Here is a 26,053-nt window from a genome sequence, read left to right as displayed (position 1 = left end):
GCCTGGCCGTGTAGGAAGTTCCTGGTCCGTGGTGGAGCCTCCCACATCTGAAAACGGGATCATGCACGTCTCGGTGGGAGTCGCTGTGGTCTGGGCCATCACCAAGGACCGGAAAGTAAGATGGGGTCCCTGGGGGCTGGGGCTGGGGCTCTGTTTATTGTTGAGGGTTGTGTGGTTTTTTGTTCTTGCTAGTGTGGTGCAAACCCTTTAGAACAATCTGGCATCAGCCAAGCACGGTGCCTTTTCTGTTGTTGACGTCATTGGTCATCTCCAAGATGTTTGGTGCCTGCAGAGTCCCCCCCCCAGACCTGCGCCCCCCAACCCAAGGGCAGAACAACTGTGTTTGTCACTCAGGAGGCTGTAACATTTCAAATAATCAGAAGCAAATTTTCTGAAACCCTCTGCTAATTCAGTGCCTCCGCTTGCTCATGGCCAGTGCTTGTCATGCTCAATTTATCAGAGGCAAGTCCAAGAAAATAATCTGATTTCGGGCTGCTTCCACGATCTTTTTCTAACCGCATGTCAAGAGCATCCCATAGTGTCCAGGGGGCCGGATCAGCCACACATCTGAGTCTGTCTTCAGTGCTGAAGGCCCCCAGGGCTCAGGCCACACCCCAGCCTGAAAAAATGTAGCTCAGCTGCCCCTCTGTGTGTCCCCAAGCACCCCACTTCCCAGAGCCCGCTCCTAAGCTGGTCACAGAGCAATGGATTAAATGAGCAGAAAATTGTATTTATATGAGCCAGCGCCCTGAATGGATAAGGACCGTCGTGGGGGAGCCCAGCGGGGACCAGGGTCAGGGGTGGAGTGTGACTACCAGGTGAGTGTCAGAGCCACAGCTGGGCCTGAGAGAAATTTGGTTGGATAGTGTGTGTTTTTACAAGTTGACGTGAAAAAAGTATTTCATAAACACTAAGAATAGACCCAAAATATGCTATTTATTCTAATGATCAGTTTAGAAAAATGATTCTCCTAAATAGCATCATTAAGGCCATTATCTTACATAGAGACAAACTCGATTGGATAAAATGGCCTTGTCCGAGCGTCAAGCGTGAGCTAAGGTGGGGATGCCCAGAGGTCCGTGGCAGTGGGATGTCACCGGTCAGGCTCACAGGTCAGCGTCTGGATTTGGGGTTCGATGTGAATCCCGCCCCCCAACCACCACCCATGACCACCTCCCCGCTCTAACTGTCTGCAGTGAAACAGCTGACACCTGTTGCTGGTGCCAAGAGATGCTGAACTGGTGGAGAGAAGGTTCTAGAAAGATTCAGGCAGCCTTGTCTCCTGGAGGGGCAATGCCCTCAGCCAGTGAATGGACAGGAAGCCACCGGGACAGGTGTGGCTGGGGGCAGGTGACCCTCAGCCCTGTGGGACAGGGGCGCGGGAAGAGGGGCGTGGATGAACATTTCCTTTAAATCACGTGCCGTGCTCGTTCGTGGCGTGAACCAAAGGATCCGAGTTTTTCGTTTGTTCTAACTGAGGCTTCAAGACAGAAAAACCCTCCATTTCGGTGGCCCTCCAGCGAGGCCTGTTCATTTCTGACTGTCCCAGGTGTGGTTCCGCAGAGGCGTCAATTCCCACAACCCCTGTGGCACCAGCTGGATCGAGATGGTTGGAGAGATGACGATGGTGAATGTGGGGCTGAACGACCAGGTGCGCACGGGGGGCAGCGGAGGTCTCGGGATGGGGGCTCCTGATGTGTCACTCCTGGGCCAGCTTCGGCCCTTCGGGCACCCCCGCAGGCTCCTCCCTGGCCCCTCCCTTGGGCTCTTCAGCTGCCCAGCCCACCTGCCTCCTCAGTGCCCAAAGGCAGAGGGGAGGAGGCACCCGCCTGGCCACTTTTCCCGTAGAGAATGAGGTCAGAATCAAAGAGGTTACTTTGCATCTTTGAAAAGATCAGGACCATCCTCTGGGTTCACTTGGGGAGCAGATTCCTTCCCCGCAGAGGCTGCATGGAAGATGGGGATGTGGGTGGACTTTGTGTCTGGGCGCCGTGCCCATGGGCACCACCACCTCCTCTGGCCTCTGTCGCCCCAAAGCTGCAGGTTCACCTGAGGTTGGGGAGCCAGGACAAGGTCCCTGCTCTCCTGAGTTTGGTGTCATGCCCTCCCCCAGCCCTCCAGGCTCCCTTTCCTGCTTTTGACTTCTGCACCTACCCCACACCCATCCCATCGACCTTTCCAGCCCTAACAGACATGTACACGCACGCACCCCACCGCACGGATGGGGGGGGCCTCCTGCCTGCCATTGCAGACGTGTCCTCCAGCCTTGGGGTGCTCTCTCCAATCCCGTCCTCCTCCACACCCCCAAAAGGGAAGGGAGCCCCTGCGTCTGCGCCACCCTCCCACCCAGCAGCACCTCCCTCTGTTCAGGTCTGGGGCATCAGCTGTGACGACCGGGCCATGTACTTCCGTCAGGGCGTCACCCCGAGCGAGCTCAGTGGGAAGACATGGAAGGCCATTGTCGCCGGCCGAGAGAGTGACCGGTCGCACTCCGGCAGCTCCTTGAGTCTCCTCAGGTGATCCTGGGGGCGGCAGGGCACGGAGGAGCTGGGGCGGGAAGGGTTGGTGGCCTCAGTGGGCAGTGTCCAGAGGAGGCTGCCACCTGGCCTCTCACCAGGACCCCGGTCTCAGGCAGGACAAAGCCAGGTTGTGGCGCGCCAGAGGCCCAGCCTGTGGGGTCTCCTCTTTCCTGTGCCTGTGTCCTGGCTCGGCCGGAGGGTGGGAGGTGGGAGGTGACAGGTGAGCGAGGCTGGGATGTCCGTCCATATTGGAGCCGGGGTTTGTCCCCAAGCAGGGCTGGCCTGTTGGTTCTGAAGTCTTGAGATCTGGGAGAGAAAAGGCTTCTTTGTGGGGTGGAGGCTCAGGCCGCTCCGTCAAAGGAAGGCAGGGGAGAAGATGGAAGGTCCCTCTAGTCTACAGCTGGACCTCAAGCTTGGGCGTCTGGGTCGCTCTCCAGGCGCCACCCCCAGAGCATCTGTTTCATAGGTCGGGGGCGGGGCTGGGATCTTGCATTTCTTGAAGCTCCCAGGTGTGCACTGCTGTGGTTCTGGAGACTGTGCCTTCAGACCTCCTGTGGGTCCAGAGAGTGTGGACAGAGGCGTCCCAGCTCTGCCCACAGGCGTCAGAGCGCAGGGAGGTGACCGCGTCTGAGCTGGAGATGCCTCAGCTGCACTGGGAGGGGCTCGGGGGACCTCAGTGCCCACCTGCCCAGTCGTGCAGCCCACAGGGCCTGGGCACAGTGCTCCACAGCACGCCGCGTTCCTGCCTGCAGCTTGGGCCCGACCCACGCCCTGGTCCACACGCTTTGCTCCCCAGCTTGGTGGTGGCCACGTGGATGCACTACCAGCCCAGGGCAGGGGCAGGCCAGGCAGGGTCTGCCCACATTGACCCAAGGGTTTAGTCTCCTCGGCTGGTGGTTACCAGACTGAACAGCATGTTGGAATCAGCTGGGAAGCTTCTGAAGCCACTGATGCCGAATCGTCATGACCTTGGATTTGGCAGTGGTTTCTTAAATATGACACCGAAAGCACAAGAAACAAAAGGAAAAATAGGTAAATTGAGCTTCATCAAAATGAAAACTTTTGGGGACTGGCCCAGTGGCACAGCAGTTAAGTGCGCACGTTTCACTTTGGTGGCCCAGGGTTCGCCGGTTCGGATCCCGGGTGCGGACATGGCACCGCTTGGCAAGCCATGCTGTGTCAGGCGTCCCACAAATAAAGTAGAGGAAGATGGGCACTGATGTTAGCTCAGGGCCAGTCTTCCTCAGCAAAAAGAGGAGGATTGGTGGCAGATGTTAGCTCAGGGCTAATCTTCCTCAAAAAAAAAAAAAGAAAACTTTTTTGCATCAAAGGACACTGTCAAGAAAGTGAAAAAACAATCCACAGAATAGGAGAAAATATTTGCCAATCATGTGTTTGACAAGGGCCTAGTATCTAGAATATGTAAAGAACTCTTACCACTTGACAGCAAAAAGACAAGCCCACTTAAAAAGGGCAAAGGACCTGAATAGACATTTCTTCAGAGGAGATATTCGAATGGCCAAGAAGCACATGAAAAGGCGCTCATCTTTCCATCCATCGTTAGTCATTAGGGAAATGCAAATCAGAAGCAAAAGAGACACCGCTCCACTTCCCCACGTGTTGACAAGCTGTGGAGAAATTGGGATTCTCATACACCGCTGGTGGGAATGTGAAATGGTGTAGCCACTTTGGAAAATAGTCTGGCGGTTTCTCAAGAAGTTAAAGATAGAGTTACCATACGATCCAGCAATTTCACTGCTGGATACATACTCCCAAGAATTAAAAACAGGTGCTCAAACAAAAACTTGCATTTGAATGTTCTAGAAGCATTATTCACAATAGCCAAAAGGTGGAAGCAACTCATATGTCCATTAGTGGATTAATGGATTAATAAAATGTGGTTCATCCATACAGTGGAATATTATGCAGCCATAAAAAGGAATGACATACTGACACATGCCACAACATGGACCAACCTTGACATCATCATGCTAAGTGACAGAGGCCAGTCACAAAAGGTCGAATATTGTACCATGGCATTTATCGGAAGTGTCCAGAAGGGGCAAATCCACAGGGACAGAAAGCAAATTAATAGTTGCCAGGAGGCTGGGGAGAAAGAGGAGGATGGAGAGTGACTCCTTAATGGGTTTCCGTTTGGGGTGATAAGAAGGTTCTAGAATTAGGTGGTGGTGATGGTTACACAACATTGTGAATATACTTAATGTCACTGCATTGTATGATTTAAAATGGGAAATCCTGGGGCCAGCCTGGTGGCGTGGCGGTTAAGTGCGCACATTCTGCTTCAGAGGCCTGGTGTTCGCCGGTTCAGATCCCGGGTATGGACATGGCACCACTTGGCACGCCATGCTGTGGTAGGGGTCCCACATATAACGTAGAGGCAGATGGGCACCGATGTTAGCTCAGGGCCAATCTTCCTCAGCAAAAAGAAGAGAATTGGCAGCAGATGTTAGCTCAGGGCTAATCTTCCTCAAAAAATAAAATAAAATGGGAAATCTTACATCATGTGTATTTTGCCGCAATAAAAAAATACTACTCCTGCCTAATCTCCAGCCCCAGATATGTTGCTTTGATTGCTCTGGGGCGGCCTGGGCATCAGGACTGCTCACAGTGCCCGGGTGTCCCTGGGAAGCGGGTACTCGTGTGTGTTGCACAGAGAGGCTGTGACTTGCCCGGGGTGGCACAGGTAGTCGATGGTGGAGCAGAGCCAGCCTGCCCCCTGCTGGGCGTCTTCCTTCCCCCAGGAAGTCACAGGTCTGCCCGCTTTGTTCCCAGCGCTGGCTGCTTCTTTGGCGACGAGGTGAGGGGCAGTGGCGAGTCCTGTGCCCCGAGCGACACGGACGCCTCCTCGGATGCTGAGAGACCGGGGCCTGACCAGCCAGTCCCTGCAGAGTCTCTGGACTGTCCCGGGGACCCCAAGGGCAGCTCGGCCTCCGGCCCAGGCACCAGCAGGACCACAGAGCATCCCGCGGAGGTCGCCAGCCCTGCCACTCAGACCCCCAGGCCTGAGCCTCGCCCTGGTCCGGCCTGCACCCCGGCTGAGGTGCCCTGGACCAATATCGACCTGAAGGAGCCTAAGAAAACGCCCAGCCACCCGCTTGCAGGCCTTCCTGAGACCACCGGGCTCTCTTCGCTGGAGGTCCTCCCCCTGGGCCTGGAGGAGCCCTACGGCGCCGACGACCACCCGCTCTGGGCCTGGGTGTCTGGAGGAGGCTGTGCCGTGGAGGCTCACTCTGTGCTGAAGTGGTTCTCTGTGCAGTTGGGTAAGGGGCTGTTGGCGGGGCCCCCACCCCAGAGGGTGTCCCCCGGGGGTGGCGGGCAGGCGATGTCCTGCCTGAACGCCCCCCTGTGCTCAGCCTGTCTGTCTGCTGCCTTCTGAGACCAGACAGCCTGGCGCCCCCTCCCGTCTCCCTGTCCCAGCCGTGGTGGCCATTCTGGGCTGAACTGGGGGACGTCAACGTTCTCATCAGGGTGAACGGTGGGGGGAGGGCTCATGGGACGTTCTACAGAGTTTGTAGCTTTTTAGAAAGAAAGGGCTGATTAAAGAAAAAATAAAGAGCCCTGGCCTGCTGCACAGCTGTGGCCGGCCAGGCCCCGGCCCTGAGGCTCTGGCTGGCCCGCAGGCCTGTCGCCCTCGGTGCAGACGCTTTCCCTGTCCATCACGCCGGCGCAGACGGCCGCCTGGAGGAAACAGGTCTTCCAGCAGCTCACGGAAAGGACCAAGCGGGAGCTGGAGAACTTCCGACACTACGAGCAGGCCGTGGAGCAGGTGGGGGGGCCCCCGTGTGCGCGTCTTTTCAGCAGGCATTCATTGAGCGCCTGCTGTATACCAGCCCTGAGGTGACGTGGGAGAAACAGATGGACGGATGCATGCATCCCTCTGTCTGTCCGTCTTGGATGGGAAGCCGTCCCTTCCAGGCCCCTTGTAGATTCAAGGATAAAGAAATGAGTCCACTCCTTTGTTCTTCTGCCCTGAAGAGCGATGTTTCGGCCCCACTGCATTCCAGGGACGACGTAGGGCCTGGGGACCGAGAGACAGAGCAGCCTCAGTGGGACGGGGGAGGTGAATCACGTCATCCTCTGTCTGCCGGAGGGAACCCTGCATCCCAAGACAGTGTCGTGTTTCATTGAGATGAGTCAGGACAGGGTTGAGGGCCATCTCAGATGCCCTCAGGCAGAGCCCGGCCCCCAGAGGCCCACAGTTGGGCTGGGAAAGAGGAGTCACACGGAGCACGTGGCTGGTTCCATTCGGAGGACCTGGCCGCGTCTGGGCTGGTGGCGCCGAACCAGCCTGCTGGCAGCTAAGGGTTGGGCCTCTGAGGACAGGCAGGCCGGGTGTGGGTCCCAGCTTTGCCAGTGACTTACTTTGTAACATTGGGCTGGGCACAGAGCTTTCTGAGCCTCAGTTTCCCCATCCAGAACATGAGGTAATGCTGCCGACCCCACAGGCTGTTTGAGAATTAGGAGGTTATCTATAGCCGGTGCTGGCTCGTGGACTGGCACCTGTCGAGTGTCTGCAAGCATTGCTTTTGTCATTAGGGTGAAGTGGAACTGGGAGCCCCAGTGAGGCAGCAAAGGGACCAGGGGCCAGGGGTGGCTCTGGGGTGCTGGGAACTGGGTGCACGCAGGACCCGACTGCCTGCCTGTGACTCTGTCCTCGATGCCCTCCGGGGCCTGTGCCACAGTCGGTGTGGGTGAAGACAGGGACTCTACAGTGGTGGTGCAACTGGAAGCCCCACAAGTGGGTGGACGTCCGCGTGGCCCTGGAGCAGTTCACGGGGCACGACGGGGCCCGGGACAGCATCCTCTTCATCTACTACGTGGTCCACGAGGAGAAGAAGGTGCAGTGGGGGGCACCGTTGGGGGGAGGTGCCGAGGGGAGGGGGCGGAGCAAGGGAGGGGGATGCCCAGGGGAGAGGGGGGTGCCCGAGGGGTACACAGGGGTGGGTGCAGAGCCGGGGGGTGCAGGACCGGGCCTGGGACACCAGCCCCAAGGTGCTCGGTCTGGAACTGGCATCTGGCATCTAGAAAGTGCTGGCCCGTGGTGACAGCTGTCCCCATCAGTCGCGGGCAGGTGTGTGCCAGCCCCGTCGAGCCATGTCCCCGCTCCAAGCACCCGGTGACAGGCTCTCGTGTTTCAAATGAGAAGTCAGGCTCAGGGACATAAGCCACTCACCCCTCCTGACGGCCAGCTCATCCAGGGCTGGGGTTTGAACCCCATCAGTCTGATTCTCAAGTGCCCTTGTCAGCATCAAAAAGCATTTCTTTAAAGTGTAACTAAGTGGGCCGGCCCGGTGGCGCAGCAGTTAAGTTCGCACATTCCGCTTTGGCAGCCCGGGGTTCGTCGGTTCAGATCCCGGGTGTGGACATGGCACCGCTTGGCAAGCAATGCTGTGGTGGGTGTCCCACATATAAAGTAGAGGAAGATGGGCATGGATGTTAGCTCAGGGCCAGTCTTCCTCAGCAAAAAGAGGAGGATTGGCAGCAGATGTTACCTCAGGGCTAATCTTCCTCAGGGAAAAAAAAAAAAGAAGTGTAGCTAAGGTGCTGCCCATGGACTAGGCTTCTGTACTGGAACTTCCTGGGCCCCAGAGCCCCCCACCAAGACCCACAGGCCCCTGGGGACCCCGAGCATCAGCTCTGTGGAATTGGGGGTGACCTAGGCCGTCCCGGTCCGTCCACCACGGAGGGGGCTCCACCCAGAGGCCTGTCGTGCCGCCAGCCCCTTGGGTCCCGCTCTGTCACCGGTGACAGCCCTGCCGTCTGCTCTCTGTGCCCAGTACATCCACGTGTTCCTCAACGAGGTGACAGCGCTGGTCCCCGTGCTCAATGAGGCCAAGCACTCCTTTGCCCTCTACACCCCGGAGAGGACCCGGCAGAGGTGGCCTGTGCGTCTGGCTGCTGCCACAGAGCAGGACATGAACGACTGGGTGAGTGGGCGGTGGTCCCCACAGGCCGAGGGTCAAAGGGCAGCCATCTCGGGGCAGCCCAGCTTCAGCCTGCCACCCGCCCCCTTCCCAGCCATGACCGGCCGTCTCCCCACGCCAGCTCGCCCTGCTCAGCCTGTCCTGCTGCGAGAGCCGGAAGGTGCACGGCCGCCCGTCCCCACAGGCCATCTGGTCCATCACCTGCAAGGGAGACATCTTTGTGAGTGAGCCCAGCCCAGACCTGGAGGACCCCGCGCACCCGCTGCCCTGCGACCAGATGTGAGTCGGCTGTGCTCCCGATGGGGCTGGGGCCTGGCCGCCCCTCCCCAAGCACCCAGAGCTGGGCTTCCAGCAGGGAGGGCCGCAGGCAGGAGGACCACACGGGGCCTTGCCTCCCGCTGGTCCCCAGGCCCCGAGTCCTCCTGGACCTGTGGGAGGACCCCAAGCCGGGACCGGAACTGCCTGGGCTCAGGGCAGGTCAGCGCCATCGAGCAGCTGCTGGGTGTTGCAGGACGAGGGAGGGATGGCCCTATAGGAGGCGTTTAAAACTACGAGATGGAATGAGGCCACCCAGGGCGGGCAGTGTGAGCAGAATCCCCGGGCATCTGGCATTTTGGATGAGGAATTGAGGGGGACCAAGGAGGGGACCCAGTGCCCCCAATTATGTCCTGAGGTTGCTCCCAGAAAGTCACCCAGAGCCCGCGAGGACCAGGGAGACGTAGGTGAGACCAGGGGACCCCACTCAGAAGGGGAGAGTCCATGCATCTGTCCACCCTTTGAGGCCCTGTGTACCTGGTGTCTAGTCAGACAAGTGGGGACAGTGGCAGAGCCTCAGCTAGCAAGTGGGGAACCCAGGTGGCAGTTGCTCTCTGCACTCTGCCCGGCCAGGAGGCCGCGCTGTCACCGTGCAGCCTGTCGTGACTTCGTTTCAGTCTGCTGGCCCGTGTTGTGGCTCAGCCTGCTCCCTGCCCTGACATGCCCGTCCCAGACCCCAAGGGGCAGCGTGGAGCACCGGCTGCTGACCTCGCCCCCTGCGTGCACAGCCCCAGGGATCAGGGGCTCCGGAGGGGCCAGGCCAGTTCCAGCGTCCTTACTAAAGCCTGTCCTTTGGAGACTGAAGACATAGGACGTCCCCGGGAGGCCACAGCGCCGGAGGGGGAGGAAGGCAGGACGCCCGGCATTCCTGCCTGCCCTCTCCCCCATCCTCCCAGGTTCTGGAGGCAGGTGGGAGGCCACCTGCGGGTGGTGGAGGCCAACAGCCGGGGCGTGGTGTGGGGCATCGGCTACGACCACACGGCCTGGGTGTACACGGGCGGCTACGGCGGAGGCTGCTTTCAAGGTGAGGGCGGCCCGCGCACCCTGGCCGGCGGGACGGGCTCCCTGGGCCCTGCCCACGGCCTTCCCGGGCCGCTGCCTCCTCTAATCCCTGTCTGGCTTCCCTGCCCCACGCCGGAGCTGCTGTCCCAGTGTTGACACTTGGCTGACAGCTGGCTGACAGGTGACCTTCGTCACCGCCAGCCTCCACAGAGAACAGTCCCGGGGCCGAGCCGTGAGGTGAGACCAGGCCTCGCCACCGATGTGCCTTCCTGGGCACCCACAGCTGAGCTGAGGGCCTTGAAGGTTCTAGAAAGGCAGCTGCCAGGGCCCTCCAGCGTGTCCAACCCCTCCTTTCACAGATGAGGCCTCAGGGCACGTTGGGGCAGCTCCGGGCCCCCATCTCCTGAGTCCCAGTCCTGAATTTCAGCCCCTCTCTAGGTGGGTCATACGCCTTAGGGGATGAGACCTTGCCAAACCCCTGTGGGCTCCCTGAGATCTGGCAGGCAGAGTCCCTGTGTCCCCCTACTGGTAAATGGAGGCAGAAACAGGCACTGGAACGGGCCGTGCCACAGTCCACACGCCCCACAGTGGGGGGCGGTCAATCCTGTAGAGCTGTGGTCCACTAAGACCGCAGGAACGCACGTCTGCACAGGCCTAACAGCTTCCCCGTTTGTGAGGCGGGAATTACCCTTGTCCCTGTCTTACAAATGAGGAAATTGGGGCTCATGGGGGTTTTGTGCATGGTCCAAAGTACCTGTGTCAGTAAAGAGAGAGCTGGGTGGGCCTCCCCACCTGCCCGGTGCCGGGTGGGTGGGACGGCAAGGGAAGAAGGGGTGTAACCGAGAACAGAGTGGGAGGTGTGGACGGGAGGTTTATTGAGCAGCGGATTCTCATCCAGGCGGTAAGGGGGAACCCAAGCTGGGCGGCCCCAGGAAACAAGCTCAGTAGGCCTGAAGCCCTCTCGGCTGGCCCACCCCGCCCGTTCTCTGCGGCCTTTGGTGCTTCAGACAGAAGCCCGAGTCCCAGCAGCCTCCTGTCCCTACAGGCCTGGCCAGCAGCTCCAGTAACATCTACACCCAGTCGGACGTCAAGAGCGTCTATATCTACGAGAACCAGCGTTGGAACCCCGTCACGGGCTACACCAGCAGGTGAGCGGCCCGGGCGCCGGCCAGGGTGCTCCTGGTCCAGGCCACGGTCTTGACAAAGACTGGATGACCACGTCCAGGGTGGCGTGAGAGCTGGCGTCCGGCCCCCGACGTGGGACTAACTGGATCTTCTGCTTACAGTTTTTTTCTTAAATCTTTACGTGTGACACGCATTTTAAAAACTCACATATTGAGAGGTATAGCATGCCTAAAGAGCGTAAAAGCGTGTATATGTGAACATATATGCCGTGAGATTTCTCTCTGTCTAGGTGTATATTAAGCACTGGGTTGTCGCAAATCGAACCCAGTGTGACCACAACCCTCCACCCCCTCTGGCGCCCCTTATCTTTCGTCACCATTCCCTCCTCACCAACATCCAAACTTCTAACACTATTGTAGTTTTGCTTGCTTTTTTGGGGTGGGGGGAGTGGTGGTTACTTAACTTTTTTTTTTTAAGTTTCGCTTAATTTAAACTACTGAGAACATCGTGGCCTCCACCAAAATTATTATTATGACTTTTTTTTTGGCGAGGAAGATTGTCACTGAGCTAACATCTGTGCCAGTCTTCGTTTATTTTGTATGTGGGATACCGTCACAGCGTGGCTTGATGAGCAGTGTTTAGGTCCGTGCCCAGGATCCGAACCCGTGGACCGTGGGCTGCCGACGTGGAACGCGTGAACTTAAGTGCCATGCTGCCCGGCTGGTGCCTCCACCAAAATTATTTTAATCCTCCGAATTTGAGACCTTTGGACAAGACAGTCAGTGTGTTGTGTTTTGGGCAGAAGAGGAGATGCTGTATAAAATCCAGATCGTATGTGGCTTTTTATTTCCCACCCACTGAGCATAGACACGTATTTCTCATTGCTCTTGTCCTGGGGTTTTTTGTTGTCTGTTTTTTTAGAAAGTAAGCAAGTTGTGGTATTTCTTAGCCTTTAGAACCCACTGCAAGGGGCTGGCCCCTTGGCCAAGTGGTTAATTTCTTGCACTCCCCTTCCATGGTCCAGGGTTTTGCTGGTTTGGATCCTGGGCGCGGACATGGCCCCGCTCATCAGGCCATGCTGAGGCGGCGTCCCACATGCCACAACTAGAGGGACCCACAACTAAAATATATACAACTATGTACTGGGGGCCTTTGGGAAGAAAAAGAAGAAAAAAAAATAAGATTGGCAAGAGTTGTTAGCTCAGGTGCCAATCTTTAAAAAAAACAAAAACAGAAAACCCACTGTAAGATTTCCGGCAGCTGGAGCAGTGCTGCCCACACTTCAGCATCATCCAGGCTCTGCGTCCAGGCCCCTCCCAGACTCCGCCCTGTGGGCCTCTTGTCTCGGCTCATCCTGTTTCATATCCTTTATGATAAAACTACGATCCTAAGTTTAGCGCTTTCCTGCGTCAGAGAGTCATTCTAGCAGATTATCAAACCTGAGGTAATGAGAACTGCCAAATTCGTAGCCAATCGGTCAGAAGTGCAGGTGGCCTGGGCGTCTGAAGTGTGGCTGATGTCTGCAGTGGGGCGGTCCTGTTTGGGACCATGCCCTTTGGCTGCGGGGTCTGTGCTAGCTGGGGGGTTAGCGTCAGAGTCATACTGCAGCACACCCAGCTGGGGTGGATGCACCCGTTCACACTTCACCAGCACACCTTTGCCGGTTTCTTTTATTTTAGCCGTACTCAAGTGTGGCTCGCATCGCCTATTTTCGGTTTCTGTTTCCTGCTGGCTACCAAGACAGAGCCCCTCTCCTGAGTTGACTGGCACTTGGATACCCTCCTTTCTGGACGGCCCCCTTCGAGTCCTTGTCCTGTGTTTTGATTGCATCCTCTTTTTCTGGCTTTGTCAGTGTTCTGTGCACATTCAGGATGTGAGCCCTCTGTCACTTACTTCCGTTCTGTGGCTTGTCTTTCCAACTTCTTACTGGTGACTTTTGATTGTTAAATGTAGTCCAGTTGATCGATCCTTCTTTTCTTTTCTTTTCTTTTCTTTTTTTTGGTGAGGAAGATTCGCCCTCAGCTAACATCCATTGCCAATCTTCCTCTTTTTTTGCTTGAGGAAGACTAGCCCTGAGCTAACATCTGTGCCAGTCTTCCTCTGCTTTGTATGGGGGACGCTGACACAGTGTGGCTGATGAGTGGAGTGGGTCTGTACCCAGGATCCAAACCTGCAAACCCCAGGCCTCCAAAGCAGAACACGCGGAACTTTAACCACTGGGCCACAGGGCCAGCCCTCTGATCCTTTTTTTTATAAAGTTGGGCCTTTAAAAGATCCTCTTAAGAAATCTCATGAACTCTGAAGGAATGAACACATTCTCCTGTCTTCTAGAAGATCAGTCAGCAAACTTTTTCCATAACGGACCAGGTAGTAAATATTTTAGGCTTTGTGGGCCATACGGTCTGTCACAACTAGTCGCTTGAAAGCAGCCATGTCAACGGATGAGCATCGATATGTCCCGGTCAGGTTTCTATCTGGACACAAATTTGAATGGCATGTAGTTTTCACGTGTCACAAAGCGTTATTCTTCTTTGGATTTTTTTCAAACCATTTAAAAATGTAAAAACCAGCCTTTGCTTGTAGACTGTGCCGAAAAAGAGACAGTGAGCCTGGTTAAGGCCACAGGTCATGGTTTGTGGATCCTGTTCTAGAAACTTTATTCTGGGGCCGGCCCAGTGGTGCGGCGGTTAAGTGCGCACATTCCGCTTCAGCAACCCGGGGTTCACCGGTTCAGATCCCGGGTGCGGACATGGCACCGCTCATCAAGCCATGCTGTGGTAGGCGTCCCACATATAAAGTGGAGGAAGATGGGCATGGATGTTAGCTCAGGACCAGTCTTCCTCAGCAAAAAGAGGAGGATTGGCAGCAGATGTTAGCTCAGGGCTAATCTTCCTCAAAAAAAAAAAAAGGGAAGAAACTTTATTCTTCTGCCTTGTCCATGTAGGTGTAGAGTGCCACATCCCCACCCCCGAACTGTTGGGTATATAGTGTGGGCTGGAGGTCAAGTGTTGGTCTTTGAATACACAGTGACCCACACCATTTATTGTCCCCCTTGCATCACAGCGGCCACCTTTGTCTTAACTCGAGTGTCCGTGTAGGCACTGCTCTGTGCCTGAGCCTTCCTCTCCTTTGAGCCATTGCATATCCTCGTGCTAACCCCACGCTGTTCCACCCACTGTCCCCTTACGGGAAGTTTTCAAAGCTGGTAGAAGAAACCATCTCATCTTCATCAACAGCGTTTTGGCCGTTCTCGTATCACTTGCAATGAGTTTTAGAAGCAGCCCGTCACAGTTCTCAAAAACCATTGCGGTCTTGGTTGGGATGGCCTCAGATCTGTAGATTAATTTGGGTAGAAAAGTTGCCTCACAAATCCTCTCTCCAAAATGTGGCCGTAATTTACAAATCCATTTATGAAGGTCTTCTTGAATTTTTTTCTTAATAAGGTTTTGTAATTTTTTTATAGAGGGGTCTTGACATCTTTTATTAGATGCTGTTTCGTATTTTTTGATCCTATTGTAAACGGCACATCCCAACTTTCTTATTTCATCTTTTTGGCTGTTTGTGGCTGGATACAGAAATTGATTTCCCCTGCTGTTTTTTCAAAATTGGCAAAAAGAAGAAATACCAAGTAACATGAGAACAAGCTCTGCACCAACCAGAGACAGCAACCACTGCTCAAATTTTGGTCTATTGCTCTGGCCCGCCCTCTGTGTGTGTCTCCGGGCCTGCACAAGGGGGACAAAATCAGGCACGTAAAGATGGTCAGGGATGGCCTCGCAGTCATACCCGGGAGCCATCCGGTTTACCCAACCCCGACTCAGTCTTGGATGTGTAGACCGTTCGCGACCTTTCTCTGTCGTAAGAACAGTTTGGAGGGTTTTCTTGTGTGTGAATATCTGTGAGTCTCTGTTCAGCCCCAGTAAACCGAGATTTGAGCTCGTCTAAGGCAGTCGACACACGTTGCTGAACAGGTCCTGGAAAGCTCCACGTCGGCTGTGTGTGGCATCCACACACGAGGCTGACCTGCTTGCGTCTCCACGTTCTCCTCAGTCCTGAGGAAGGGGGGCAAGGAAGCTGGTGCTCCCCAGTTCATAGAGAGAGTACAGACGGGGGGCCCGGCTCCCACACCGGCCCGGCAGCCCCCGTGTGCTGCTGGCTGCTCTGCCGGTGTATAAGTCAGCTCCAGCTGCTGTAACAAAGCGCCACAGACGTTTCCTCTCTCACAGTTCTGCAGGCTGGGGAGTCTGACATCCAGGTGCCAGCAGGGTTGGTTCCCTCGGAGGGCCAGGAGGGACCATCTGTTCTGGTACTCTCTCCTGGTTTCTGGTGGCTTCAGGGGTTCCTTGGCTTGTGGCAACATCATCCCAGTCATCGCATGGCGTTCTCCCCGTGTCTTCACGTCGTCTTCTCAATTTGGGAAACTTGGGTTGAATTTCCCCTTTTTCTAAAGACGCTGTCATATTAGATTAGGGCCCATCCTAATGACCTCATCTCACCTGACCATCTGCAGAACCCTATTTCTAAATAAGATCACCCTGACAGGTACTGGGGGTGAGGCCTCAACATCGTTTGGGGGCACACAATTCAATCCACAATACAAGGGAAGGAGAGGTGGGCTCCCAGACCACGCATGCGCCCCAGCCCTCGGGGGATGGCCTGGCTGGGGTTGCAGCCCAGGCCCCCGTGTGACATGGGGTCACCCCAGTTGCTGTCCCCGCCCTGGGGCAGTTCTGCTTTACCCCACACCCCTTCGGAGATGCAGACATCCCAGCTGCGTGTGTCTGTCACTGGCCATTGCCTGAGCAGGACGGGCCATTCTCGCCCCTCTCTCGAGTCACCCCACCCCTGTTGTCTCGCCATAGGGGTCTGCCCACCGACCGGTACATGTGGAGCGATGCCACGGGGCTGCAGGAGTGCACCAAGGCCAGCACGAAGCCCCCGTCCCTGCAGTGGAGCTGGGTGAGCGCCGGGCTGCAGGCTGAGCAGAGGAGGGGCTGGGGGGTCCAGGGGTGGGCGTCCGCCTGCGCTGACCCTCCCCTCCCCCAGGTTTCTGACTGGTCCATCGACTTCAGCGTTCCTGGGGGCACTGACCAGGAAGGGTGGCAGTACGCCAGTGACTTCCCTGCGTAAGCGTCCCCCTCTCTTTCTCTGCCTGGGGCGGGGCATCCCAGGGTGGGGCTTAAGCATCAGGCCCCCGGGCGTGTGATCAGCCAGACCCTGTCCTCCCCAGCAGTGGCTGCCTCACCATCCTGCCAGGCCGTCCCCCTGCTCCCCAGCCCCTTGTCCCCCTGCCCTCATGCCTCCCTGCCCTGGATAGCTCCGGTCCCCACAAGCACCCAGGTGTGGCCGAGGAGCAGACCCCTGCGTGCCCACCTCAGCTGGTTGGAGAGGTGTGGAGGGGCACACCTGGCACACCCGTTCTCAGTGGATGGGCTCAGGGATGGCACCATGGCTCCCCCAGCACCTGGTAGTGTGCCTGCTGTGCCAGGCACGGGCTCTGGGAAGGCCAGCCGAGAACCCGGTTCCCTGGACTGAGGTGGCCTCCGGAACCTCAGGAGCAGCGCTGGGAATATTGGAGCCAGGCCCTGGGTGATGCGTGGGGGTGGTCCCCCGCGAGGGAGGTGTCGGGGTGAAGGGGCAGCTTGAGCAGAGCATGGAGTGAGGCCGGTGCTGTCCTGGGAGGCAGGAGGCCAAGCTTGTCAGGGCGGGTGGTGACAGGAGAAGTGGGTAACGGCCTGCATAGCCAGGGGCTCTGTGTTGGCGGGCTGCAGGCCCTTCATGGTACACGCGTCATGTCCAAATGGAAGACTGAGCCGGGGAGCCCGAGCCAGGGCCTGAGCAGACCTGAGCTGGGGCAAGGCGGGGGTCAGGGGCCTCCCAGACTGACCCTCCCCTCCAGCCTTGGCCCTGAGTTTGACTGTCCCCAAGAGGGCTCTGATGGGGCCTGTGCCAGGAGGGCTAGGAGGCACCTTACCTAGAACCCCCCACCAACTAGTTGGGCAGCTGCCATGTTTTGGCCCCAGGAAGACCCCAACCCCAGGAAGACCCCAACCCCAGGGAGACCCAGACCCCACGGACACCCTGGCCAGGCTAGAGGTGTCTAAAGGACGAGGATCGTGATGCCCTTTGAGCCCACTCCGTGGCTCACGCTGAGGCTGTGTACCCTGTGATGGGTGGGGAGAGAAAGCGTGTGCAGTGTCGCTTTCCAGAAACTTCCACAAAGTGGTCTCGATTTCAGCTTCTTCCTCTTGCAGCTCATATCACGGGTACAAAACCATGAAGGATTTTGTCAGGAGAAGGTGCTGGGCCAGGTAAAGACAGGAGCGGTGAGGGAAGTGGGGGGTGTGGCCTTGTCCCTCCTGCTGGTTCCTCCAGGGCCAAACCTCCCAACCTCTGACCTCAGTCCCAGGAGAAGGAAGGGGAGGGGGGGGTGGGAAGGGAAAACAGGATCAAAGTAAATGTCAGCCCAGGAAATGCCCGCAGGCTCCCAGTGCTCTCTCATTTTTGAAGCGTTTGTTTTCGTTTGTTTTCTAGAACAAATAAGAGAAATGTCACTGGCAGGCTCTGCTTCTGTGCTGGACCTGCTGGATGGGAGGCGGGGCTGGGGGTGGGGGCAGGGCAGGGCCCGGAGGTGGGGCTGCCTTTCTAGGCCCTTATTCCTGCCCATCTGGGGGAAAGGGTGCCCGCCTGGGTGTTTTTGGGGGTCCTGGCCCCTGCCCTCCCCAGGACCCGGCCGAGGCTGCCGTGGGGAAGAGGGGGCCTGGCTGCTCTCTTTGCAGTCCTCTGGGGCCAGGTCCTCGTGGCTCTTGCTTCCACTTTCTTGCACGTGTCTAGAGCAGAGACTCTGAGCATCCAGGTGCCCAGGTTGTGTTTCTTTCCACCATTCAGGAAATGCAAGCTGGTGACCAGTGGACCCTGGCTGGAGGTGGCCCCCATTGCCCTCGGGGACGTGTCCATCATCCCCGAGAGCCCGGGCGCCAGTGGGAACGGGCACAGCGTCGCGCTCTGGGCCGTCAGTGACAAAGGGGACGTGCTGTGCCGCCTGGGTGTGTCCGAGCTCAACCCTGCGGTGAGCTCCCCCATCCCTGCCTCCTCCAGGGGTGCCAGCCATCGGGCCCTCTAGGGGTTCTGGCGGAGTCTTCCAGAAATAGGACTCTTGCTGTGGAGTCAGACTGAGCTCAGGTGTCCCCGGGCCTGCCCAGGACGGTCCCTGGGACCGCTGGCCACTGCCTGTGGCCCGAGAGGGTCACTGGGTTCTGTGGGCAGTTGGAGCTGAGGATGAGGTTGGCGTGAGGAGCCGTCAGCTCCTGGGACCCGTGGGTGGGGGGTGGCAGAGGCCTCAGTGTCTCAGTGTCCCTCCTTGCCCGTCTTCAGGGCTCCTCCTGGCTGCACGTGGGCACCGACCAGCCCTTCGCCTCCATTTCCATCGGGGCCTGCTACCAGGTGTGGGCCGTGGCGAGGGACGGCTCTGCCTTCTACCGGGGCTCGGTGTCCCCCTCCCAGCCGGCCGGTGAGTGCCACCCCTCCACGTGGACCCCCACCTGGTGCCACCAAGCTGTGACGTGGGACGCAGGGCTGGTCAGAGCCAGGTTGCACGTGCTCCTGCTTCCAGGAGAAGATGCTCACAGGTGTCCTAATTTTCAGCTCAGCTCGACGAGCATTTACTGAGTGCCGCCTGTGGACCAGGCGCTGGGGGCCAAGCTGGGATCCCCCCAGAGGCTGCACTCCTCTCCCGCTGGGACGGACTGGGGAGCGGTCACCCCCGGGGATGGGGGGCCCCTCACAGCTGCCCTTCACTGCGCTCGGCCTCCTGCCCAGGGCGTCGCTGGTGGTGGGCACTTTGCACATCCTGCACTCCAGGGGACAGGCCTGCCCAGGCCCTCCCAGGGTTGCCCCTTCTGGGGTGGCCCTGCATGGCCCACTCCACAGTGACCGCTCTGGCTACCCTCTGGGAGTGCAGGCTGTGCTGGCTTGTTCTTGGCTGGATGTCTAGACGGTGTCCGGCACAGGGGAGGCCAGACAGATGGATGAGTGGTGGCTGGTGCGTCACTGCCCCCTTCCCAGGGGGCCGCGGGGCTTGGGCAGGGAGTTCACATACCAGCCCCAAGGCTGGCCTCCTGCTGCATCCCGAGCTGGGCACCTTTGTGCCCCTGTGATCAGCCATCCAGCCCCACCATCTGGAACCTGCCACGGCTTCCAGAGGGCCCCAGGCAAGGCGGGGGTATTGGAGAGACAGCAGGGCACCAGTCAGCCCTGCTTGACCCTCAGCTCAGGCCAGGCCCTGTCACACGTGTGTGGTCTGGGGACAGAGGCCGGCCACCCCCGCCTCAACCCTGTGAGCTGCAGAGGAAGCCATGTGCTCCACGAGCCCGGGCACCACAGGTTTGGTGTTTCCCGGCTGCTTTCGACGTCCCATCTCCCGTCGCAGGTGACTGCTGGTACCACATCCCGTCTCCTCCCAAACAGAGGCTCAAGCAGGTGTCTGTGGGCCAGACGGCCGTCTACGCCCTGGACGAAAACGGCAAGTTGTCTCCATCCTCAGTGGTCACCAGGGGAGGTTAGGGCTTCCCCGAGCACCCCGACGGGACGAGACCCTGGCCGGCCCCAGGTCCCTGACACGAGACTCCGTAAGCCACCCTGAGAGGCTGCCGGCCCGAGATCAGCCTCCAAACAGGTTCCTTCCCCAAGGTACCCAGGGTTGGGGCACCAGTGATCCCCGGTGGTCAGTCTGCCTGGACCTGGGTCACAGAGCGCAGTACCAAGGCAGGGGTGACGCTGCACGGCGGGGCCTGTGCGGGGGGCGTCTTCTGGAAGGTGCCGCCCAGGCCCGTGATGCTGGACCCCCACGGCAGCCTGGGCCTGGACCCTCCCTGCCCCTGTGCCACCTCGGGCAGCGCTCTGGCCAGTTCCCTTTCCTGTGCTGTCATTGTCACAGAGGAGCAAGGCGAGGAGAGGGCAGAATCGGGCCTGGAACCCAGGGCTTTCAGTCCGGACCCGCTCTCTTTGTTTGTTTAAACAATTCCTTGTCCTCAGTTTCTCATGCGTAGAAAGAGGAGGACGATGCCAGCTGGGCACAGCGGGCCGATGGGGCAGCTCGGGTGAAGCCAGGGGTGGGAAGGGCAGAGCTGGCTCCTGAGGGTCGGCGAGAGCCCCAGAGAGTGTGGAGACACAAAGAAGAGTGGTCAGGCCACCCCCGGCTTTGCGGACCCTGAAGTGGGTCCCGACACTCTGGGGCCTCACGACTAGCACCCTCTCTCCCCAGGGAACCTGTGGTATCGCCAGGGGGTCACGCCCAGCTACCCGCAGGGCTCCAGCTGGGAGCACGTGTCCAACAACGTGCGCCGCGTGTCCGTGGGGCCCCTGGACCAGGTCTGGGTGCCCAAGTGGGGGGACGGGGACGGAGGGCGCATGTTCCCTCTGGGGCTGGGGATGTGGGGGACACCGGGGATCCCACTCTGGTCTCCCCGCTGCTGTCCCGATGGTCCCTCTGCAGCTGGGGGCCAGGCCTTCAACGGGTCTGCGTTCCAGGTCTGGGTCATCGCCAACAAAGTCCAGGGGAGCCACAGCCTGAGCCGGGGAACCGTGTGTCATCGCACAGGCGTGCAGCCCCACGAACCCAAGGGGCAGGGCTGGGACTACGGCATCGGGGTGAGCAGGGCAGGCAAGGGCGGCTGTGCTGGCCGGGAGTACGTGGTCACCCTGTGTGTGCTCCGGGCCTCGGGGGCGCTTCTGGCTGGGACCTGCCATAGGGTTGGTGGGATGCCCCAGGCAGAGCCCCTCGGAGGACCCTGAGCTCCAGGGTTTGGAAGGATGGTCTCTGCCCCTTGGCCCCCGGCAGCCCTGGGTGACATGGCTCTCCCCTTCCAGGGTGGCTGGGATCACATCTCCATCAGGGCCAATGCCACCAGGGCCCCCAGGAGCGCGTCCCAGGAGACAGCCGGCGAGCGGAGCGGGGAGCAGGGTCTCCCCAGTGGGCCCGCGCAGGTGGCCGGCGCCCTGCAGGAGTCGCTCGGCCCCGTCTGCTGCTGAGGCCGCCTCCCCTCACGTGGAAGCGAGAGTGGTGCCCAGTTTGAAGGATGAAGATTGATGCCTGAGTCTTCCTGTGCTGAAATGTGGATCCTCGAGACTCCAGCGGGAACCTGGCCTGAGGTCGCGGCCGCCTCGGAGGCACTAACTGAGAAAGCCCAGAAATGTGAAGCTTTGTGGATGCCCCACACATGTCCCTGGTCTGCAAGGAGGGCTCGGAGCGTAGGGTGGAGGGTAGGGGCCCCTTCCCCTCTGCCTCCCAGCGTGGGAAATGGATCCGGGAGCTTTCCAGGGGCGCTGCCCCCGGGGAAGCGGAGCCGCACAGGAGTCCCCGAGCCCCGGGCGTCCCCAAGCAGCATCAGGGCCCTGCCGCCTCCCCGTGAAAAACGGCTGTGGGGCTCAGCGCTGCTTTGGCCCGTGCTGTGGTCATTTCTCAGAGCAGGACTTGAAAATACAGTTTCATTTCAAAGGTTAGGGAAGGAGTTGGCAGGTTGGGAATAAATGCTGGAGGGAGCATCTTCTTCCCCCGTTGGGCACGGGCCCTCCTGGAGTGGATGGAGGACAGTGGGGCTGCCCCAGGACCATGAGAAGGTGCCAGCCCTTCCCCAGATGAGGTTAGGGGGCAGGGGGCTCAGCGGAGAGGGAGGGAGTGGGGATGAAGGGAGGGCTGTGGAGGCCACATCATCCCCCCTGGGGCAAGTCGGGCCAGGCCAGGAGGAAAGCACCTCTCAGTGGCCCTGGTCCCACCGGGCAGCTTTTTATCCCTCCCGGCCCCACCTGGGGACGTCTGCCGTCTGCTTCTTACAACCGCACCCTTGGCCCCAGTCATCAGAGCTCAGGTCAGTCTCTCCTCCTTTTGAGATGGAACCAACTGTCCCCAGCTCTGCGGGCATTCCCTCGGGAGGGGTCCGCTCTGTGTTTGATCCCGTTTTGCTGTGTGGTGTGTGGTGTTGTCACCCTGAAGCTGACGCTAAGGAGGTCTCCTGTGGGGTCCCCTCCCACGGGGCTTTGAGGGAGCCCATGGTCCCTGCGTTGGCCGTGTGTCCTGGAGATAGGACCAGGAGGCGTGAGTCTGGGTGCAGAGTGGAGTGACGCCCTCTTGTCTGTCTACACTGCATGGCAGGCTTTCTCCAAATGGGCATTATGAGTTTCTTCTATGGCAGCAACCTGTTGACCTGTCGTTCTGCTGGGACTCTGTCTGTAGCTGGTTTCACCCTGCCCTTTCTCCAGGGCGACCGTCCTCTCACTGCTGAGCACCAACTGTTTACCTGCTCAGCATCAGCGAACATCTGGATTCCTCAGATGCTTCGTTCAATAAAAACTTGCACCAGAGTGTAAATGACGTGATATATTTTATTGCCACATTATGATTAAAATGCACAGTTCCCGCGCTCGAATGCACGGGGCGAAAGCAGCAAATGCTGTGAAATCTTTTATTTTTCTTTCATGACACAGCATCGGTTTTATTAGTACTTTGAAGGGGCCATTAGGAAAAATGAAAGCAAATTTGGGTCATTTAAGAAACATTTTCGCCGCAATTACAGCTGGGGCACTGGCCGTTCAGTTCCTGGCAGGTTTCCCCAGAGAGAAAACTCGCACTTCTGGTTTCTCTGCTGAGTCCACGGGGATCGATCGCCACCTCCGAGCTCAGTCAGGGCTGGTGTGCAGGCGGGTCTGTGGCCCCCGGTCGGGCCAGGCAGCGGGGGCTCAGAGCGTGTGAGTCTCTGACTTAAGGGTCCAAGACGAGGGTCAAGGGAGCAGGCCTCACTAGTCTGTCACCCGACCTGTCCCCTCACCTCCCCCGCCCCATATTTAATACCCCAACATGAGACTGGGACCTTTAAGGATCATTTATGATGTGGCCACAGGGTCTGGAGATGCCCTCCAGCCTCAGGTGAAGAAGGAGTGGATATCTGGGCCCAACTCACCCTCTGGGAAGCAGAAGGGATGCAGGAGCCAGTTTGGGACAGAGAGAAGGAGCCACGAAGGCCATTGTCCTGCAAGGTGGTGACCCCCAGGCCCTCCTGCTGCCCGATCACCGGGCATGGTCTCCCGGACGGAGCCCCTGCTGGGCACCCCTCCCTGTGCTTTTGGCTCAGTTGCCGTTCACTCAGCAAGTTCAGGGACGCACTGAGCTCTGCTCTGGCCCCAGCTCGGCCGGAACAAGCGCTGCCAGGTCTGCAGGCCTTGCCCTCTTGTATCCCAGCCTGGCAGGTCACCCACAGTAGGGGTCCCAAGGTTGGAGCTGCCTTCAACCTTGCCTCCCGTTGATGGATTGCCCTGACCACTGACCTTCCAGAGTGGCCACCCCTGAGGGGAGGCCCGGAGTGCTGGGGTCCCCAGCTGACCCACACTACCCGACCGCTAGAGTGATGGGGCCTGGCCCTCCTGGGGCTGCCTTCTAGAGGGCCCCGACAGTGTCTGACCAGGAAAGTTAGGACCGAAGCAGCTAATGGCTGTTCTGAGGACTGCCACATGCTACCCTCCATGTGGCCAGAGCTGACATCAAGCCCGGTGGTGCGTTAAGTGGCCGGGGCTGGGACTACCAGGCTAGGGAGGGTGAGGCCACAAATTGGGAAGGGCCCTTGGCTGTGGCAGCCCCACTCTTGGCCCAGCTCAGCCCCCACCCACAGCGCCCCAGGACAGGCGTGGGCACAGAAGACCCGGCCCCACATGCCAGGCCAGTTCCACCCTCACCACAGCCGCTGTCACTGGGGTTCCTGCCTGAGGCTGCCAAGGACCCTGTCCTCTCCCCATATCGGCTGTGGGCAGAGGGACAAGGAAGGGAAGAGGCCAGCTGGGGCCGGGAGCAAAGTGGCTAAGCCTGTCCAAGGCAGCCGGTCAGGAACGCCACAGAAGGAAGCTTGGCCCGAGGCAGTGAGCACCTGCCAAGCTGCCCAGTCCCGCCTTTAAGGAGCAGTGCCAGCGGGGGAGGAGATCTCCCGCCACCCCAGGCTCCTCCCTGGGGGCCCTCAACTCCAACCGGGACCCAAGAACATCCTGAAGTCCTGTCAGGCCAACCTCTGCCAGTTTCATGACCACCCACATCAGTGACAACTATAACAATGAGCAGCAAACCTGGGTGGACCCCAAGGGAGGCCCAGGGACAGACCCTCCACAGTCAGGAGCCCCCACCGGGCAGGAGGGAGGAAAAGACCCCAGCCCCGAGGCCTCTCCCTGACAAGGCCCCTGTGGAATCAATCTGAGGTGGCATCTGACCAGGGCTTCTATCTGACGGATGCAGAACTAGACGCTCCGACCCTCGCAGCTCAGCCACACTGCCCGAGCGGCTGTGAGCTTTTGCTTGCTCCGTGCCTCAGTTTACCCCAAAAGAGGAGGCGCCGATGCAGGTCAGAGGAAGTCCCTTCCTGGGCCTGAGCCTCAGCAGGAACTGGGGGAACTTACCAAAGAAAACCTTTTCCTGGAATCTCCCCTCGCCTCAGGAGGGAGTCGAGAGGGAAGGGAACTTAGGGACAAAGGCCCGTCAACGCCTGCCTAGTCGATTACAGAGCAGGCCCTGGGACCCCCATGGAGGTTTGGGCTTCCTGCTATCCAGAGCCACGGCCCCTCACTGGTCTTGTCCCCCGGGGCCCGGAGGTGCTCCAGGCAGGCGGCTGAGAGCTGAGGGCAAATGGGGCCGCTGGGGCCATGTCTGTGTGGGGTGTCTCCAACAGTCTGGGGATGAGCACGGAGGGATGAGCAGGCCGGGCCACCCCGAGCCCCAGGCCGGCGTGCTAGGAGCCCTCTCGGAAGCTGTGGATCTGCGTGGAGTACTTCTGCAGGTGGCCCTCGGGCTGGGCCTCGGTGGCCCCGAGGGCGCCCCCCGCCGCCTGCTGCTGCTGGTAGTGCTGATAGAGCTTGGGGCCTGGCCCGTCCAGGCCCGGGAGGCGGCTGCTGGACATGGTGAGGATGGTGGCGGTCAGCGACTTGATGTAGTTCTTGGCCAGTGTGAGCGTCTCGATCTTGGAGAGCTTCTTGTCGGCGCGCACGTGCGGGATGACCTCGCGCAGGGCCTGGAAGGCGTTGTTGAGCTTGTGCATGCGCTGGCGCTCCCGCTCGTTGCTCTCCAGCCGCCGCTGGACGCTGCTCTCCCGCCGGCCACCAGGCCCCGAGGACCCCGGCCGCCGGCGCCCGCCCTCGGCTCGTGCCCCCTGCGCCCGCGCCGTCCTGCTCCGAAGCCCCTTGGTCAGCTCCGGCCCGGAGCCCGGCTGGGGCCTGTCCTGGGTCCGCTCCCCTGGGGTGGCCTCTGTGTCCTGCGGTGGTGCCCGGCGCCTGGGGGGCCGGTTCTTGGTCTTCATGGCTCCAGGCTGGTCGTTCCGGGGGGCTGGCGGCTCTGAGGGGAGGCCCTTGGAGCTGAAATCCAGAACACAGGCCACCCCGTGGTCACTTGGCAGGCTGGTGGACACTCAGGGCTGCTGTCCCTGGCAGCCTCTTTGCTGCCCAATGGCATCTGGCCACTTGGTGCACAGTGACCCCAGGGTCCCTCCCGTTCACACACAGACCCTGAACCGACCTCCACTCCCCATACCCCTGTTTGACCTCACACTGTGACCCCTCAGAACTTTCCCTGATCAGGTAGCCCCCTCTCCCTCTGGGTGACATGCACTGACTCCTGGACCTTTCTCTGGCCCCATGCCCCTCACTGTCCCCTGAGTGCCTCCTGGACTTAGGTGGCCTTTGACACTTTGCTCAGACCACCAGATACCGGGCCCCATCCTGGCTCAGGGAGACCCCTCTGCCTGAGGCTGCGCTGCCTCCTGCTCGCCAGGCACCGGCTCCGGCCACCACACTGACCGTCCTGCCCGGCTGGATGTCGCACATGCAGGGACAACACTGGGGCGAGAACCGCTGTGGATATAGGGCAGCTGTTGCAGGTCAGAGGTCTACAGTGGCCAGAGCCTGCAGCAGCCCCAGGCCCACCCCGCGGCCCCACCCGGACCCCCGACCCTCATTACCTGGGGATCCGCGGCCGCACGCGCCAGGGCTGCCCACGGGGGACAAGGACACGTCGCTTTAGCCGCCCCGGGCGGGGCCGCGGCCGCATGTAAATGAGCCCGCGGGGCGGGGCCGGGGCGGGGCCGGCGTCCGTGGGTCCCCCGCCCCACCGAGGCGGGGGCAGGG

General features: G+C 59.5%; 2 protein-coding genes across 5 annotated transcripts in view; one reads left to right on the top strand and one right to left on the bottom strand.

Moving 5' to 3' along the window:
• The window catches only part of TECPR1 (tectonin beta-propeller repeat containing 1), a 42,969-nt gene extending 20,698 nt beyond the window's left edge, over positions 1-22,271 (top strand). For 2 of the 4 annotated variants that reach the window (XM_070567439.1, XM_008516068.2), the window contains 19 exons: positions 15-115; positions 1,550-1,651; positions 2,371-2,516; positions 5,313-5,800; positions 6,161-6,306; positions 7,223-7,378; positions 8,318-8,467; positions 8,586-8,743; positions 9,676-9,803; positions 10,827-10,929; positions 15,769-15,865; positions 15,953-16,032; positions 17,161-17,217; positions 17,795-17,975; positions 18,281-18,416; positions 19,335-19,427; positions 20,169-20,275; positions 20,435-20,554; positions 20,774-22,271. In XM_070567439.1, the coding sequence (XP_070423540.1) occupies positions 15-115; positions 1,550-1,651; positions 2,371-2,516; positions 5,313-5,800; positions 6,161-6,306; positions 7,223-7,378; positions 8,318-8,467; positions 8,586-8,743; positions 9,676-9,803; positions 10,827-10,929; positions 15,769-15,865; positions 15,953-16,032; positions 17,161-17,217; positions 17,795-17,975; positions 18,281-18,416; positions 19,335-19,427; positions 20,169-20,275; positions 20,435-20,554; positions 20,774-20,935 (2,711 nt within the window). In that variant the 3' untranslated portion in view covers positions 20,936-22,271. Of the gene's footprint in view, positions 1-14; positions 116-1,549; positions 1,652-2,370; positions 2,517-5,312; positions 5,801-6,160; positions 6,307-7,222; positions 7,379-8,317; positions 8,468-8,585; positions 8,744-9,675; positions 9,804-10,826; positions 10,930-15,768; positions 15,866-15,952; positions 16,033-17,144; positions 17,218-17,794; positions 17,976-18,280; positions 18,417-19,334; positions 19,428-20,168; positions 20,276-20,434; positions 20,555-20,773 lie in introns of all 4 variants that reach the window. The other 2 variants (XR_011524678.1, XM_008516069.2) reach the window with 2 other exon arrangements.
• On the bottom strand, positions 22,266-26,040 carry BHLHA15 (basic helix-loop-helix family member a15). The gene is made up of 2 exons (XM_070567442.1): positions 25,888-26,040; positions 22,266-25,285 (listed from the first exon to the last, which is right to left on the bottom strand). Exons 1-2 carry the CDS (start codon positions 25,974-25,976, stop codon positions 24,667-24,669), a joined length of 708 nt encoding a protein of 235 aa, XP_070423543.1. The 5' UTR covers positions 25,977-26,040; the 3' UTR covers positions 22,266-24,666.
• Between the last annotated feature and the right edge of the window lie 13 nt (positions 26,041-26,053).

Source organism: Equus przewalskii, chromosome 12, assembly GCF_037783145.1.
Source record: "Equus przewalskii isolate Varuska chromosome 12, EquPr2, whole genome shotgun sequence".
Lineage (NCBI taxonomy): Eukaryota > Metazoa > Chordata > Mammalia > Perissodactyla > Equidae > Equus > Equus przewalskii.
Note: the sequence above shows the minus strand (reverse complement) of the source record. Positions and strands in the feature narration are given on the sequence as shown.